Source organism: Lissotriton helveticus, chromosome 4_1 (assembly GCF_964261635.1).
Source record: "Lissotriton helveticus chromosome 4_1, aLisHel1.1, whole genome shotgun sequence".
Lineage (NCBI taxonomy): Eukaryota > Metazoa > Chordata > Amphibia > Caudata > Salamandridae > Lissotriton > Lissotriton helveticus.
The window spans coordinates 33761377-33778768 of NC_136063.1; the positions used below are offsets into that span (position 1 = coordinate 33761377).

At 43.8% G+C, this 17392-nt stretch overlaps 1 protein-coding gene across 3 annotated transcripts in view; it reads left to right on the top strand.

The window, feature by feature from the left end:
* LOC144828306 (GTPase IMAP family member 1-like) overlaps window positions 1–17163 on the top strand; it is an 87663-nt gene extending 70500 nt beyond the window's left edge. For all 3 annotated transcript variants that reach the window (XM_078686389.1, XM_078686387.1, XM_078686388.1), the window contains one exon: window positions 16449–17163. In XM_078686389.1, coding sequence (XP_078542515.1) covers window positions 16449–17101 — 653 coding nt within the window. In that variant the 3' untranslated portion in view covers window positions 17102–17163. The remainder of the gene's footprint in view (window positions 1–16448) is intronic.
* The last annotated feature ends 229 nt before the right edge of the window (window positions 17164–17392 follow it).

The window sequence follows — 17392 nt, forward strand, 5'->3', positions numbered from 1 at the left end:
CAATCAGATTTCCTATATGCATACTGTATGTGTGCATCGTAGATGAGGTTATACATCAGCTATAAAAAAATATAATACATTGTACATTTGTAATCAACATTTGTAACGGGATCCTTTCATACTGTTCGTCGAGTGAGCTCTCCTTGTCTTTTCTAGCCAAGTGTACAAAGGATCATATAAAGTCTCAGAACATCAAGTTTATATTAGTGCGAAGGAACACCACGAGGTGTTCATAAGTTCCGATTGATACCAGCTCCATCTTGGGCGGGGCCGGCTCAGTCCGGAAGCAGCATCAGGGGGAAATGTTTCCCATTACTGGCAGTTGGACCAGAGTCCTTTTCGGCAGTTCTAGAATTCATGCTAACAGAGGGAGTGGCAATGTCACGTTTATTTCGTTGGCGATCAAGGCAGCCGTCCCTTACCGGAAACCTGCAGAGGCCGAAGGTTCCGCCGGGGACCTTTGTAGGATCTTCAAGGCTGCGGGGATGCTGTCGGAGATGGGGGCTCGTGCCCCAGTGGGCAAATGTTCGAGTTATATTGCTGGTCGAAGTTACTCTAGTGGCCGGGGCCCGCCTTCCAGCGGACCCAGACGCCATTTTGAGGCCCTACAGGGGCCACTCTCATCGAGTTTGCAAGAGTGGGAGAGATCCTTTGGAGTGAAAAGAAGAGGTCCCTGTTGTGTGAAAGCGGGACGTTCAGCTGGGGTGCAGCTGTGATGCCCCCACCTGGGGGGCGAGGGAGACTCGTTCGCGCCGTCTCCTTCTCCCGGTGCACTCCATGCTGCTCTTTTTCATCGCCCCGCATGAAGGTCTCTCCACATCCGGTGTTCCCCAAGTCTTGTGCTCAGTGCTGTGGGAGTATGGCCACCTGTGGCGCGCATTCGGCGCGGCACGAGTATCAGTGCAGTCATTGCAGGTTCGGTGTTCCGAAGATATGGCCACCATTGCACGTTCGGTGCTGCGCAAATACTGGGGTGCCACCATGGTGTGTTCGGTGCTGTGGAAGTATTGGCACCATCGCCTGACTGGGGGTGTTCGGCGTTGGGCCGGGAGCTGGGAGACCTCCTATCGGTGGAGGTGGGAGAGGCTCGTCCGCGTCGCCTCTCCCTCCCAGCCCGACCTGGACAAACTGTTGTGGAGGTACGTGCAGGACATCCCGCCGTCCAGAGCTACTGCGGCTGTTACGGAAGGGAAAAGGAAGAGGTGTCTCGTCCTTCTCTGGACATGTGGCGGGACTACTTAAGTCTATCCAGGCCCGTTGCGGCTGGGCCGAGGAGGCATGTGGCGGGACTGCCTGCAACTGTCCAGGGCCGCTGCGGCTGGACTCCGCTGGCCCCTGCCTCTCCTCCGGCTTCCCCATATGTTAAGATTTCCTGACCAAGAGTTGGCAGCGGGGCCCGCCTTATATGGGTTGCCGCCGGTTGGGCGTAGCCGTAACCCTACCCTCCTTCGGAAGGTTCCAGAATGGGGGGGGGGGGCAAATGTTCTGTTTGACTTTCATTTTCTACAGTTTACCGTTATTATTTCTTGTTTGTTGAGTTAAATTAAAAGTTCAAGTTCATCAATGGTCTACGGATTTTGTTTTACCATTTCTTTCTTTCCAGGTTGCTTTTATGCTAAGTTTCTGCTTAACAGAGGTTGAGTAACACGGAAACACGTGTAGAGGGATGACGCAGATTCGTACATTACATACACACAAACTTAGACGGGGGACTCAACCAGCTACCGGACTCAACCAGCTACCAGTAGGCAGCTAACATTTTGTAGAAGTACTGTTGTGGTAAATAGTGCCCAAAGAAGAATCTTTTGGAGCTCGAAAGTATTGGACAGAATATCGAAGGTGATCGAACAGAAAGATCTCCTAACAGAAATTACCTTGGATGATCCAATAGAAAATTTCGAGTTCACTACCAATAAGCTAAAAAATCTATTAATGGACAAATTGCAATGCGCTCCTAAAGGTGTGAATAATGAGATTAAAAATCGTAACAACAATAATACACAAAATACCCAATTAAATGTAATTAAGAAAAAGTTGAATAGATTAGTACGTTCTCAATATTTGAACAACTCTATGTCAACTAAGAAGGAAATAAATAAACTAAAAAATAAACTTAGAAGGAAAAAGCAAAAAATAAAGAACGAAAATCAAGACAGGAATTGGGTGGATATACAAGAAGCGGCAAAAGACATGAATTCTCGGAAGTACTGGTCACTTGTAGCAAAACTAACTGGTACAAAAAAAAGGTTACAAGCTATACCCGTTACTCCAAAGGACTGGGAATCCTACTTAATGGACTTATATAAAGCAAACCAGGGTAATATTGTGGGGAATAGCACAGAACAATGTAGTGATGACGTTGACCCATATGTATATAGAGTTACAACGATCTCAGTGGAACGGAATATAAGAAAAGCTAGGAAAACAGCAGCCTCTGGACCAGACCAGCTCCCAATAAAGATCTACCAGGCGAATATAATGGAATGGAGTAAATTGTTGGCAAATTTATTCAATCATATTTTCAACACTGGACAGATTCCTATATCCTGGCAGGGAAGTATCACCATCCCAATATATAAAAAGGGCAGCAGGACAATGGCAGGAAACTATCGCCAAATTGCTTTAATGGATGCTGCTGGAAAAATATTCGCAGCGGAGGTATTACAAAGATTAAAAGAATGGGCTTTCACATTAAAAAAAATCCCTATGTTTCAAGCTGGCTTTCGGCCAAAACACTCAGTAACGGACAACATCGCTATAATACAAACAATAATAGATAAATATGTAATTGGTAAATCCCAGGCGGTGTATGCGGTGTTCGTAGACTACTCAACAGCATTCGATCGAGTAGATCGCCCTACTCTATGGTCTAAACTTAAGGAACTTGGCATCCCAGACTTACTGCTCCGAACAATAGTGAACCTCCACACTGATACATGGAGTCAGGTCCAAATGGGAGGCGAACAAGGATTAACAGAAAGGATAAAAACATCTAACGGCCTAAAGCAAGGATGTCTTTTAGCTCCATTATTATTTTCCCTATACCTCAGCGATTTACCTAAACAATTATCTCAAGGTTCTAATCTGTCCCCTAAAATTGCTAAACAAAATATACAAGTGCTACTATATGCCGATGATATCGTGATGTTCGATCTTACTCCTTATGGTCTGCAACAATCTTTGGACATCCTCCATGATTACTCTAAAACTAACTTCTTAGTTCCCAACTTAAACAAAACAAAAATTGTGGCTTTCTCAAAGAAGAAATCTATTGTTAAATATAGATGGAGTATAGGCGGAAAGGAGATAGAAACAGTCAACGAATATCCATACTTAGGCAGGATCCTCACAAAAAATAACTCTAATCAAAGCCATATAGAAAATCTGAAGAGGAAGTCTGAGGTGCATACTGAGGCCCTCCTAAGGCTATATCGGACAACTGGGAATCGGCATTTCTCCTCTTTAATAAAAATATATAAAACAAAAATTCCCCCTGTTTTGTCATACGCAACAGAATACATTCCAATGGCACAGTGGTCCTACATGGATCGTAAGGAGGGAAAAATTCTAAAAAGGATAATGAAAGTTTCCGACTCTACACCAGTCCAAGCACTACGTATGGAACTTTCGATCACGAGCTCATATGCCACGGCGGTAGCAAATGTAATAAGATGGAGTTACAATCTACTCCATGCAGAAGAAGGGACATTAAGATATCTGCTGGGCCAGGAAATGTTGGAGGATGCATCTAAAAATCAAACTTTTTCAAAAAATATGAAAACTATTTTACAAATGGCAGAGATTACCCCGGAAATGCTGAAAGGCTGGTCAAACGCTCAAATGAAACTTTTCTTAAAATGCTTCACCCCGAAGCTAAGCTATCAACTAGACTACCAGCATTGTAAAAAACTGCCAATGTACAAATCTTATGTAAACTCCCTGGAATATAAACAAAAACGACTATATATTGGGTTTTCATTGCCACACGGCCCAAGGAGGATGATAACTTTGTTAAGACTGGGTATTTTACCTGTATTATCTTATACCGTAAAATGGCAGCCAGAGGGATCCTCGATTTGTCCCTTGTGTGAGGGGGGAGACCAAACCTTAGAGCATCTGTTGTATGTATGCCCCAGTTCCACGGTAACTACTGCTCGGAAAAGATACCTTGCTCCCATTTATCGATCTTGCAGAATTACTCGAGTGAGTGAATTAATGGATCTGTGTAAACAGCCTCCAAATGAATTTGTTTGCTATAATTTTTATTAATTTTTCAAAACTTTTTAAAAATTATATTGATTGATATGTGAAGTTATGTTTTATTTTCCTTTTGAATGTTGTAAATGTATATTTGTGGTCCTCTGATGAGTACCTCTACAAATAAAAACTTTTGACTTTTTAGACGGGGGACAGTACAAGTACGACATACAAAGACCCAAGACGAATATAAAACAGTTATTGGTCATAATTATCTCTTTCCGTCTGTGAATTTTAAAGCGAGGCTGGGTTCCCGTCTTGACGTTGCCCGACCTAGGAGAACTTGAGCATGCCGCTGAAATTGTCCTGGCGAAATCTGTGCCATCGGGCATAATCAAACGTGGTGGTTCTATCTGGTCTGTCTATGTAAGTCGGGTTCTTCTTTGTCTCGCGCTTTTTCTCATACTGCCGGTCTGTCGTTCCTGTCGGCCCTTTGCCTTTTCTCACGCTCAGCAGAGTCGGGCATTGGGCTTTCCAGTGTCCGACATACCTACAAAAAGCGCATTGGTCTGGCCCTAAGTCTGGTCGTCTTTTGCATAGTGTCGGGGGATAAGTTGTGGGTAGCGGTGTCCTGGGGTTGTCCTGTCGGTATATTTCTCTACTTGGTTTGTCCTCGTCTTTTCTCTGTCGTTGCATAGCCTCTCTGCGCCACATACCGAGACTGTCGAGCATAATTGGCGTTGTCTTATTATTTCGAAGGGATATTTCTAACGTTTCTATTTTATCAAGGTCAAAGGATCCTGCCAGTGGCCACTGTTTGTCTTGACTTTCTTTGGTATACCTGTGCCACAATTTATTATAGGCTATGGTAACTAATCCATAGTTTATGAACATATCCTTATTAGGGGTGCCTTCTAGTGGAGCTATATGGTCCACCTCTAATACACGGTCCGGGCTGAACCAATTATCAATCAATGGGGAGAAGACAGACATGACGGCTCGTAACGAGGGACTAATAAGTCAGCAGTGCCTATCTTATCACTAGGTGCAAAGACTAGACAGAATATTCCTATTCTACGTTGTTTGCAGGCAGTGAATACCTCATGAACAAAAATAAAAAAGAGTAACCAAGAACGCGGAACAATCAAGCAATTAATAAATAAATAAATAGGATAGAAAAAGGACAATGGGGAGAGTAAGTAGGGCGCAAAAGTCTGCGTCCTCTACCCTTTCACTAACCGCAAAGAGGAAGCTGTTGTTTCCGGTTTGCAGACAGAGAATCTCCAGAAGACAATCTGTGAACAGTAGTTCGGGGTTAAAGAACCCAGTTAATCAGTGAGGGAGTGGGGAGTCTCCCAAAAACCGTTGAGAAATAATAGAGTCAGTGGGGGAGAAAGATAGGCGCGACGGTTACGTTACCTATCCTTCACCGTTTGCAAAAGAGAAGGAGCCTACTGTTTCTCCGTGTGCAGACAGTGAATCTCCAAATAGGTCAAACAAAGAGTAATACTAGTATTTTATAAATAATCAAGCAATCAAACAATCAAGCAATCATTTCGCAACTTGTCGTGATTACACGACCTTACCCGGACCATGTGGACAGTTTCTTGTCTTCCGAATCCAGCGCCCGATCGTCCTCTTTTTCTCGTATTTCTCACGGCACTCCTAATGGTCCCCAGTCAGGACCGTAGATCACTCGAGAGAGGTCTGTTTGGAACTAGTGAAGTTCGGATGATCGGCTGCCAGACGAGGGTCTATTGGGCAAGAGCTCTCCCGATCGTTGCAGTCGTTCACTCTGTCGTCGGGACCTCTCCCACTGGATCCACGAGTCGCTGATGGGCCCCACGCTTGGGACGCCAATTGTTGAAACCTGGGTCGGGTCGGGGACAATCGGTATTTGCCCGGCGGTATTGCCTCTGTGACCCTCTAGTTATTTAATCAATGAAGAGGCAGGCGCTGGAGACTGGAAGGCAGGAAACAAGGTTTTTATTCTCTCCGGAGGAGAACACAACAAAACGGGCAGAAGGTATCGTTCTGAGGTGCTCTAACTACATTTCTGAGGCCTGGCCTCTTATACACTGTTTTATGACTTTATTGCAGATTACATATTCATGTTAAAGCTTTGATGTGTGGAAAAGACATTCCCGGAACTCCCCTTTGGGCCCGTTCCCACACACATTTACAGTTGAAGTCCCCACCCTAGTCACAACAGGTGATGAGTATCGCGCAGCTGGATATTCCGCCGAGTCACGGAATGTGGGGGGTTTGATCGGATCTCATGGAGTGGGGGCTTTGATCAACCCGGGGATCCTTTGATGGGGGAAGCTTTCTATTGTACGGGGAGGGGCAAGGAATGGTATCGGCAGTGCTGGGTGTCGGCCTGGGAACGGGGAAGACAAACGGGCATACGGGGAAAAAGGGGGTTTGCATCTAAGGGCCGGGGATCATGAAAGGGAAGAAGGGAGGTGTCGCACTGGGAACAGGATGAGGGCCTGGGGCAGAGCAGCGCCGAAGAGGGGTTTATGATTCTAGGCAGGTGCAAGCAGGGGGTTGGTCAGCGTGCAGGCTTAGTGAAGGCGAAGGGCTATGTCAGGGGCCAGCGGCATGAAAAAGGGTTCGTTCTGATCAGGGCATTCTAAAATGGCGGGTGCGCACGACAAAAGTGTGGCATCAGGGGAAGAGGCAAGATGGCGCAGATAATGTTCACCAAACCGTACTAATTTTCAACACTGGACACAGAATTGAAGCTTCGAAGGGGACACCTTGTGCCCCATCTCGGCTAGAAAATACAAGACTGTAAGGGATGCTCGCTCGCAAGCACGTTCAGAACGGGCTGTGATCAGTAGATCATCGACATACTGGAGCAGGGCAGTGTCAGTTGGCATGTGAATGTTGTCTAGTTGTCTCTTAAGTGCTTGACTGTAAATACTAGGACTTTCTGTGAAACCTTGAGGAGCGCGTGTGAACATATAGCTCCTTCCATTTAAACAAAATCCGAAAAGGAACTGGCTGTCTGGATGAATGGGGACACTGAAAAACGCATTCTTGAGGTCTATGACTGTAAAAAATGAAGCTTCGGAATCAATGGCTGTCAATAGGGAAGAAATATCTGGGACAACTGGGTACTGGGGAATAATACATTTATTAAGTTCTCGAAGGTCAATCACTAATCGATATACTGGGGGTGCATTTGGATCAGTACGTTTCATGACAGGAATGATCGGAGAATTGCATACATTGGAGTCAGTTTCTACAACTACTCCTTGAGCCATGAGCTCGTCAATAATTTTGGATAAGGCTGCTACAGCCTCCGGTGGCAATCTGTACTGCCTGATACGTGGCAGGACTACACCTGGCTTGAGAGTCACACGATGGGGTGTGATTTGCATATAGCCTACATCAGTTGGACTTTGCGCCCATAGATGCTGCGGAACATTAGACAATCTCGAATCAAAATCTCGTAATACATAGTGACCCTTGAAGTCACGTAGGAACAATCGTATTCCCTCGGGGGAACAGCATATAACTGCACCTAACTCTTTCAGTGTTTTAATGCCTAATAGATTTTCTGGACATGACTTAGTAAGTAACAGATCAGTAGTGCGGGACAATGGACCTACTTCTAGAGTAACTGGCTTTGAAATTTCATTTACGATAGGTTTTCCTGAAAATCCAAGGGAAACATTTCTAGAGCCTGAGAGCGGAGCCCCTGAACCTTCGGCGTGACTAATTGTGGTCCTACTTGCCCCTGTATCAATCAGAAACTTTCTGTCTTTCCCTAATACTTGACTGTGAACATAGGGACCTTCTTGATCTACAGGTATCTAGATGAGAGGCAAGCCTACCTCCCTCTCTAGGCTGTTTCATGAATACGGTTGATACTCTGGGTACTCGGACTGAGCATACTGGTACATCTGCTGTGTAACCTGCTGTGTTGCAGCGATAGGCTGCGGTGCTGTAACTGTCTGTTGTGCATTCTGTGGCTGAGGAGTCTGTGAAACTTGCTCTTGTCTAGGCGGACGTGGTCTTTCTTTAGTCTTACCAGTAGCTATGTTGTGTTTCAGAACAGCACACTCGTTTATAAAATGACCTGGCTGTTTACAATAATTGCAGTTTCCTTTAACGGGAGCTGCAGGATGACTGGCTTGGTTCGGACCCCTCTTCTGACTGTCTTGAGGAACAGATTGTGCAACTAGTACTTTCATTTTCGTATCTTTCATACGTTTTCTTTCATGTTCTTGCTCTTCTCTGATTCTATTCTGGTGGTATTGAAGCATCTGTAACATCTGGGACGGGGTACTAGCTTGCCAGGTACTTTCGACTTTCAAAACTCGATTTTTAACTTGTGGGCTTGAATTCTCGACTAATTTAGTAACAAAAAGATGAGGGTATGACTCACTACTGGTCTTGAGGCCACTGTTTATGATAAAACATTTCTCAAATCTAGAATAAAAATCACTAGTATCTTCATCTTGTTTCTGTTTACAGGCTGAGATTGCATCCCAGTCTTCCTTTTTCGTTGTTAATAATCTGGGTAGAACTTGTATCAATAATTCTGGTAATTCTTTACATTTATCTCCAAGACCGGTACCTGGTACTCGTGCCTTGTCTTCAGCTTCTAGAACTGCCCAATCGATCTTTTTCTCTCCCACCTCCCATTCTTTTTCCTTGAGTTTTTCATACACCCCTGCGGGCAACAGGACTTTTAACATTTTAATAACGTCTGGATACGTATATTCTCCCATACGGAGCATGTCTTTTAATTCTCTATGGAACCCTGCTGGATCTTTATCATGACAGGGAATTAATTTTTTCATTTCTAAGAGTTCCATCTTTGTGATCGGAGTGTAAACAAACACTCGTTGCATTTCACCAGCTGTTGTCCTGACTGGATGTACTTCTCGTAACGGATTCTGTCTATCTATGTAAAAGGGTTTACTTTCTGGAGGTGAGACATGAACAAAATGCGGGTTCAGAAACGTTCTGTATTTGTGGCGCTGTTCTAGAATGACACTAATTAAATCGGTACCTAGACCTTTCCATCTATACTGGAGTAACTCGTTCAGGATATCATGTAACGGACCTGGATCAGAGTGCTGACCCTCATACAATGTGATGAGGTGCTGGATCATATACATACCTGCCAGTCGCTGCTCGGCTGGGGGCAATTTCAGAAACATTTGGGCCACTATTTCGTCGGGAAAAGTGGTAGAATCAGTAATCCATCGGACTGCTGATCGGGCTAGTTCTTGTTCATGCATAGTATTTAACTCACTATAACCGATTCGTGATTTCAGAATATGATCGGTAGCTTGAAATACTTGTTCTAGAGAACCTTGTTCTGGTGCGGGATGATGGAAAGTAGACTTGTGTTCTAGGCGTAAGTGGCGATCTGGAAATCTAGATTTTCCTACATACGCTATTCTGGTAGGATTCTCGTCGTCTACCTCTTCAGTATCAGAGTTACTTTCTTTCTCGCTTACTTGTGCTGCTTTACGTTGTTCGTGTAACCTTATTATTTCTTTACGAATCTTCTTGTACATACTCTCTATACAACTGATGGTCTTATGCTTACCCTCGGCTATATTATCACTCCACTTTGTCAGGATTCTCATTTCAGCCGGATCTTTGGATGGGTAATCTTGTTCTCTTATTAAACAATTAATCAGAAACTTTAGTATCATGAGCTGGATCTCAGCTTTCCTTTGAGACATGGCTTCGCCAATGCTTTCTGGATCATCCCCTGTATGGATGAAACAATATATTCTGTCTAGATCTTCTTTCATATTCGGTAGGGTGACTAGATACTCGGTCACCTTTCTTACGCGTAATGAATATAAAACCATATTATCCTCGCCTGGGACTGGATCATAGCCACATTCAGTAAGGGCTTTTCTTATTTCTGCTACAGACTGATATCTGGGCGTACGTTGTGACGCTTGTGCATGTAATTCGACTGACGTTAAACGCTTGTGTGGCGGCGGGGTCTGAGGAGGACCTCCTCCTGCGGCCCCTAAACTAGAATCGTCAACTGATGCTCTTCGTCCTGGCAGAGTGGGAAATAGAAATGCAGGTTGGACTTGTATGGCGGGCTGGACCTGGGGGACCGTAGCAGGTACTCCGGTGTCTGGAGGAACGGGAAGTGCCTGATTTACAGGGACTGGCGGAGCAGGAACAGGATTTGCATATTCTGGGACTGTGTCGTCCAAATAGGACGAAATGAAAATATCAGCTGCGGTCGGTTTGTGACGTAGCTTGGTCGGAACTAGTGGTGGCGGAAAATTACTGGATGCCTCCGGGGTCGCTTTTGGCAAGCCCTCGGCAAGAAGAGGATACATACCTTTAATGAGGGCGTTCCTCTGTCTGTCTGACTGTTCAGTTCTAATTCGTTCACCTATCTCGATTAATTCTTTTTCTTAGGCTCGTTCTAAGGATTCTCTACTTAATTCTGACTTTCTGATTTCTTTTTCGGTTCTTTTATGAGCTTCTTTGCGCCATAACTCGATGGCATCTTTCTGTGATTGTCTGGCTTTCTTTTTCCATAATGCCTCTTCTACTCGCATGATGCACTCGGCATCCCACGTACCTGATACGGGCCATCTATACTTTTCTTCTAATTCCTTGGTATACTCTACCCATAAATCTAGATATAATATGGCGCTTATGCCATGCTTCTGATACATAAAATGACCTGGACTGTCCCTAGGCGGGACAGGAACTGCTTCTTCTAACAGACCCTTTCTAGTTTTTAACTGGCGTAATCTCGAAAAGAGAGACATTGCAAACTTGAATCGGAACACAATACAATACACGAGGAACAATAACAATTGGGAGAACAATTCAGGCATACCACGACATTGGAAATACATTGAACAACATCATAACATAACAGTTCGGACAGAATATTACCTGGAATACTGAGAACAGAAACACAAGAATTTCTCGAGAACGGAACAGACTAGAGTTACTGGATGCACTGCTGAAACAGTACGGAACATACCGGTCCCATAAAAGGACGCATCAAGACCCGTATCCACCTAGGTGAACACTTCGTTTGTGGGTCTGTATACCACCAACCCACGGACCAGAGTCAATTTAGATTGACCCTGTCTAGATACTACCCCAGCGACGGTACTCACCGGGCAGCAAGAACGGAAAGCCTCGGACTGGACTGGACTGCTACGACGACGGACGACGAACTTCGGACTTCAGTTACGGGTGGGCCTCCGGATACCTCGGACCTTGGACTCTCGGCTTGGGCTCTGGTCGGGACTCGCCGCGTTCCTCCACCGTCTCGTCTGGATGCTGGACCGCCTCCTCCGTCTCCTCCGTGGGCCTGAGGGATACTTGAAGCAGAAATATCTGCCGGTGCGCAGAAGAGTTCCGTCACGACTGCAGAGGGTCAGGGGGTCGGCATGGCTTCACCGACGCGTGGGGAAAGGGCAAGTCCCTATTCGGGCGCCATTATGTGGTAAATAAATAAATAATACCTCTATTTTTGAATGGATAAATGAATAACAGATAGCTCGATAAATAAGAGTCAAGATTCGAGGTAGTAGGAGTTTGCAGGTTTAATACAGCATAAGGACAGGAACAGGACAACCTGCACAGGAATAGGATGGCAGCGCTGCCGGGGGCAGAATCGGGATCGGACGTAACTTTTTAATAACAGTACATGAGCATATATACATAACGCCAACACATAGCATTACATCGCAATAGGCGTAGCAGTGGGTGGAGCAATAGGCGTGACGCGTAGCAGTCGCGAAAGATAAGGGTGAAAGTAGGTGTAACAGGGCGTATACATAGACATGTGATGCAAACGTAACAGAATATGTCATGAATGGGGCGGAAACATGGAGGGGGCTACCTAAGGAGCCGGGACCTCTAACCTGGTGGTGAAAGATGAAGTCATGAGTAAACAAGTATCCTACTTGTTTACTAATGCACTTTCTTCAGCATACGTGTGAACAATTAGAGTTTAGGACAGCACATTTTGAAGTGTAATTAGGCTCACAATACTTGGTCTGTGCACTGGCACACAAGGTATGTTTGCTCTGTAGTGCAAACTGAGAGAGTGTGTGCCCTGTTCGGACAGTGTACCAAAGAAACAATGTTCACAAGGAACTCATTTAGAACAACAATAACAATTTTAGCAATTAAAATAATTGCAATGCTTAATCATACACAAATTATATATACCCTGGTTAGCTCTTCTATATAATCCTGCATTAATGAGATAATCACATAGATACTTCAGACAAGCTCACAGCAATTTCAAACACTTCTACCTAACTTCAGCCGAAGTAGGCACATTTATTTACACAAAATGGAAAATACAATTTAATAATATTTTTAATCTTTTTACACAAGAACTATTTTTGTGCCCCAAGTGTAGTGACCATAACCATAGTTACAGTGAAATAAGTGACATATTCAAGGACAAAAAACGGTTATCAATAGGTTACAGAAAAGGACAAATTATAAAGATAAAGATTTTTTGTTTTTCAAAGTTGTCTTTTTTCGTATTTCGTCGACAGCGTTTCGACCCTCTCTAGATACCGGGTCTCATCAGGACAATATATCTGGGGACAGTATTTGGATATGTTGCATTGGAGTGTCCAACAATATTGAATCTCGTAATCTCAAATTGTTTGGCACCAATGGAAGGGAATCTTTTTCTAGCGTATATTAACGCTGTTTATATCTCAACCACTTATTGGTGGCGAGAATCTGGAGCGTTTATTTCTCCTTACCTCCTCGATTGCGGCATTCGCCAATAACGACTGTTCAGACAGGTCAGCTTTCCCAAGTGGGTGCACTCGCCAAGTCGACATGCCAGTCACAGACTGCGGACAGGCCTTGCAATGGCAGGCCTGAGACACACTTTACAAGCTGCTTCTGTGGGTGGCATAACCAGTGCTGCAAGCCCACCAGCAGCATTTGTTGTACAAGCCCTGGGCACACATGGTGCACTGTACTAGGGTCTGACAAGTAAATCAAATAACACAATCATGAAATCACTAATCAGTACATCAATTTAACATTGGGAGCACTTGCACTGTGGCACTGAATAGCAGTGGCACAGTGCCCAAAGCATAAAACCAGCAACACATATCAAAACAGAGGAGGCAATCAGAAAAACTAGAAGGGAGACTCACGCCAATGGTGCCAGGTCTAAAAATGACATACATAGGAGGCAGCGCCAAAATTAAGATCAGGAAAATCCTAGTCTTAAAATGGCGAAAAGAGGATAAATGCATTATTTCTCCTCTTTTGAGCTTTTTCCATGTGTGCTGCCTTGCAAAATGCCAAGGTTTGCTTATGGACATGAAGGTGTCCCTTCCTTTACATAAACAAACCTTTTTAAAAAATTCCATTTTGTAACTTTCATTTGTGCTGCACGAAGCAGCACACATGAAAGTTACAAAATGGCATTTTAGGATCGTTGATGTGCAGGAAGGGGCACCTTCACACACATAACCAATTGGCGCTAAGCTGTGAAACGCAAGGCTTTACCACATTCTTGTAAATATGGTGCAGCCTAGCATTTCTGAAGTGGCAGAGCATGTATTTAAGCCCAGGAGGCTAACGACACGCTCCGCCACTTCACCGTACATGTGTCCCATAGTGTGTGGGCCATGACGTTCTAGCATAGAATGGGAGGCCATGACATCATGATTATTAGGGCAATGAGGGATGGCTGTTTGTGACATGTAATATGTGTGCCTGTCAATCTGACCGATGCCTTTTTAAGGGCCACCCTCATATGCATACTTTTCACCTCAGAAGTTAGCTGAAAGGCAGCTCCATGGGAGTGTTTGGTAATCCTGCCCTTGCCAATCCTGGAGCTTCTGTCATGCTCTTTACTGTAGTAAACAATATGAGAGCAGCATGGGGAGTGGCTTGAATAGGTTCAGTACTTCCCAGCAAATCCATCTATGTACAATGACACTCAACTGTGCAGGGGTCTGTCCTCAATTGAAGCTCCAAATGGACACATAATGGTGAGTCGGTCTGAGCTGTTCTCGTGTGATTCAGTCTACAGTCTGCCCTCGAGCAGGTGCACATGCCTCGGCTCTCACTACTCACTCACAGTGAGTTGAAGTTGTTTTGAAATGTGTGTTAACAATTTCTAGAAAGAGGATCTGTCTCTAGACTATATTGTCTTTAGTAAGATCTGACACTCATTAAAATGTCATATGGCTGTAATTGAAAACCTTCTTGCAAACACAGTGTGTATATTAATTCTCCAAATAAGAAATGCTTCTATATTTAAATTGTGACAGTAATATATGTTCACTCTTGGATATTATTAATTGCTGATGGCATTCAGTACATTCTATTTCATGTAATTCCAGGCATTTTAAAAACAATTAAATGGACATGAAAAATCCTTAATTTAATAGCGTATTGTTGTATTTGGATGCCAGGGAGGTACTAATGGGGTACATTATCGCTCTAAATAGTGTTAACTTGTAACAATAAAAATAAAAATAATGTGGTAATGCTATCATAAAAAATGCAGCATTATGTCACATAAGCTGCCATTTCTTGCTGCATTATTTGCTCCTCCCCATCACATAATTCCAGTGCCACTCATGGGAAAACCAGAAAAATACTATATAATTTATATATATATATATACTGTTTCTGCTAGTTCAAGTTCAAGTTTATTTATTTATGATCTTGGAACTCCAAGGAGATCCACATTAACTAAAAGGCCAACAACATACTAATAAAAAAATGTGTATGACAAGGTTTCTACAATCATTTGTGAAGCTGACATAAAGGAGATAAAAAAAAACATCTCCAAATACAAAACATTTGTAAAATTGTATACAATAACAAATATGGCCTAAATCCTATAATAAAACCAGTTGATAATTATATCCCTCATATAGCAGTGTTAGTACATATTTAAAAAACACTTTAAAAAGTTACAAATCCTTTGACAAAACATTTCATTTGGTAGATCATAAATAGAATCTGTTAGTGCAGAGGCGGAAAGGATAGATAATTGTAAACAAATTGGTCTCATCCATTTACGGCGATATAATAATAGTGTGGGGCAAATAAATAGCACATGATTAACGTCCTGGATAGAATTTTTACACAGATTGCAAATCGGGAAAGAACCATACCATTTAGATAGTACGTTATTTAGAGGGAGCATACCCTGCCTCAATAATAGCCAAAAGCGGCGCACTCCATGGGGTAGGTTCCAAGAGTTTTAAGCCTTTACTTTATTTATAACACAGGAATCTGTGGCCGGATGAGTACCTCTCTTTCGTGCCAAGGACTCTGTCTAACTGTGCCGCAGTCAGCAGCCACAAGGGCGTAGTTGTGAACAGTGCAGCAGCTGCAGTGGTATTGACTCCAGGTTTTATTTACAACCAAACAGGCGGTAGAGGGGGGCCATCTTCCTCGATTGGCCTATGGCCAATGGCACCTTTGCTATGCCACGAGATAGCCACACAAATTATTTATGCAGTCACATACATTTGCTCTGTGCAAGTGAAGAATAACTTTCCTACCCCTCTACTTTATCAATTTCACCAGTCACCACTGTGCTTGGATATGGCTTACATCATCCCTCTGGAAATATTTTTTTTCCTAAAACAATTTTGTAAGATGGTAGAAGGCATTTCCTGGATAATCCCGCGCTGCATGAAATCTAGCATTTTCTTCTGTTTTTCACTAGTGCAAATTTACTTGTATGCTCTTTGTACTAGCTTGCATCTTTTTGAAGCAATGTTGCATTCTGTGAATAATACTGGATACCTTCATTGCTTTTACAAGCTTTAAATCAGGAGTGTCCAATATAGCCCCCCCCAAAAAAAGGAACGTATTCTCATGATGTATCCTAAGATTTAGATCCAATCAATCATGTTAAAGAATAACATCTACATAATCGTTTGGCTTCTCTGCTTAAAACCTCTCAGCAGTTGCTCACAGTGAATTACCTCGGTGCAGTAAGCCATGTCTTATCAGATCCATGAATGTGCTCTGTGCTCTGACTGTGGAGTCCTACTTCATGCATTTCCAGTCCTGCCAAGTATCACACATCAGGCGTCACACTACCGCATTTCAGTGTGGTTTTCCGCGTCACCGCACTGAAATGCATTGTCACGCATTTTAATGGCACTGACTTCCTGCTGTACCAGCGCTGAAAGTAACTGCTAGTGTGATTTCACTACACGTCTTCCTTTGCAATGTTTAGACTCACTTGTTGATGTTTGTTTCCGCAGGTGGCTCTCAAAAAGAGAAAGGGAAACTGAGGCTAATCCTCGTCGGCAGCTCCGGAGCCGGGAAAAGCTCCACCGGTAACACCATCCTGGGGAGGAAGGAGTTTGAGTCCAGACCCGCGGCCGTGCCTGTGACCAGACGGTGCCAGAGGGGGGAGGGAGAGTGGAGAGATAGACCTCTGGTCGTGGTGGACACACCGGGCTTCCTTTCCCCTGCAGTCTCTGACGAGGAGGCCATACCTGAGTTACAGCTGTGTGGGCATCTCTCCTTCCCCGGCCCACATGCCCTCCTCCTCGTGCTCCAGGCCGGGCGGTTCACCGCAGAGGAGCGCAAGTCTGTGAAAAGGATCCAGCGCCTCTTCGGGAAAAAGGCGCTAAAGTTCATGGTGATCGTGTTTACACGGAAAGACGACCTGGGAAGTAAGACTATAGAAACCTTTGTGCGTAAATCTGATGAGAAGCTTAAAGAGGTGATCAGGAGCTGTAGTGGGAGGGTCTGCGCCTTCAACAACCGAGCGACTGGAGCAGAGAGGGAGAAGCAGGTGGGGGGGCTCATTCAGGTGATAGACAAAATGCTGACAGGGAATAAAAGAAAACATTACAAGCTGAATATCTTGGAAACAACTAGGAAGATATATAGGCAAAATACTGTCTAAGAATTCTGCAAGAACTATTGCAGCACAGTATGTTCGATAATAAATGTGATTAGTTATTTTTATGTTTGATCAGCTTTATTTAGAAGAAAATTACATTGAAAGTGAATAACAAAGTATGACAAATGTGAACAGGGAGTGCATGAGTATGTAAACTTTTCAGAACTTGTTAAATTAACATGTTGTTTTGCACCAATATCTTAGAAATTTGTTAATGGAGATCAATAAAAATCCCTAACAACACGTGGTCTGCATTGAGAGGTACAGAGTATATCTAATTTATGATAATGATAA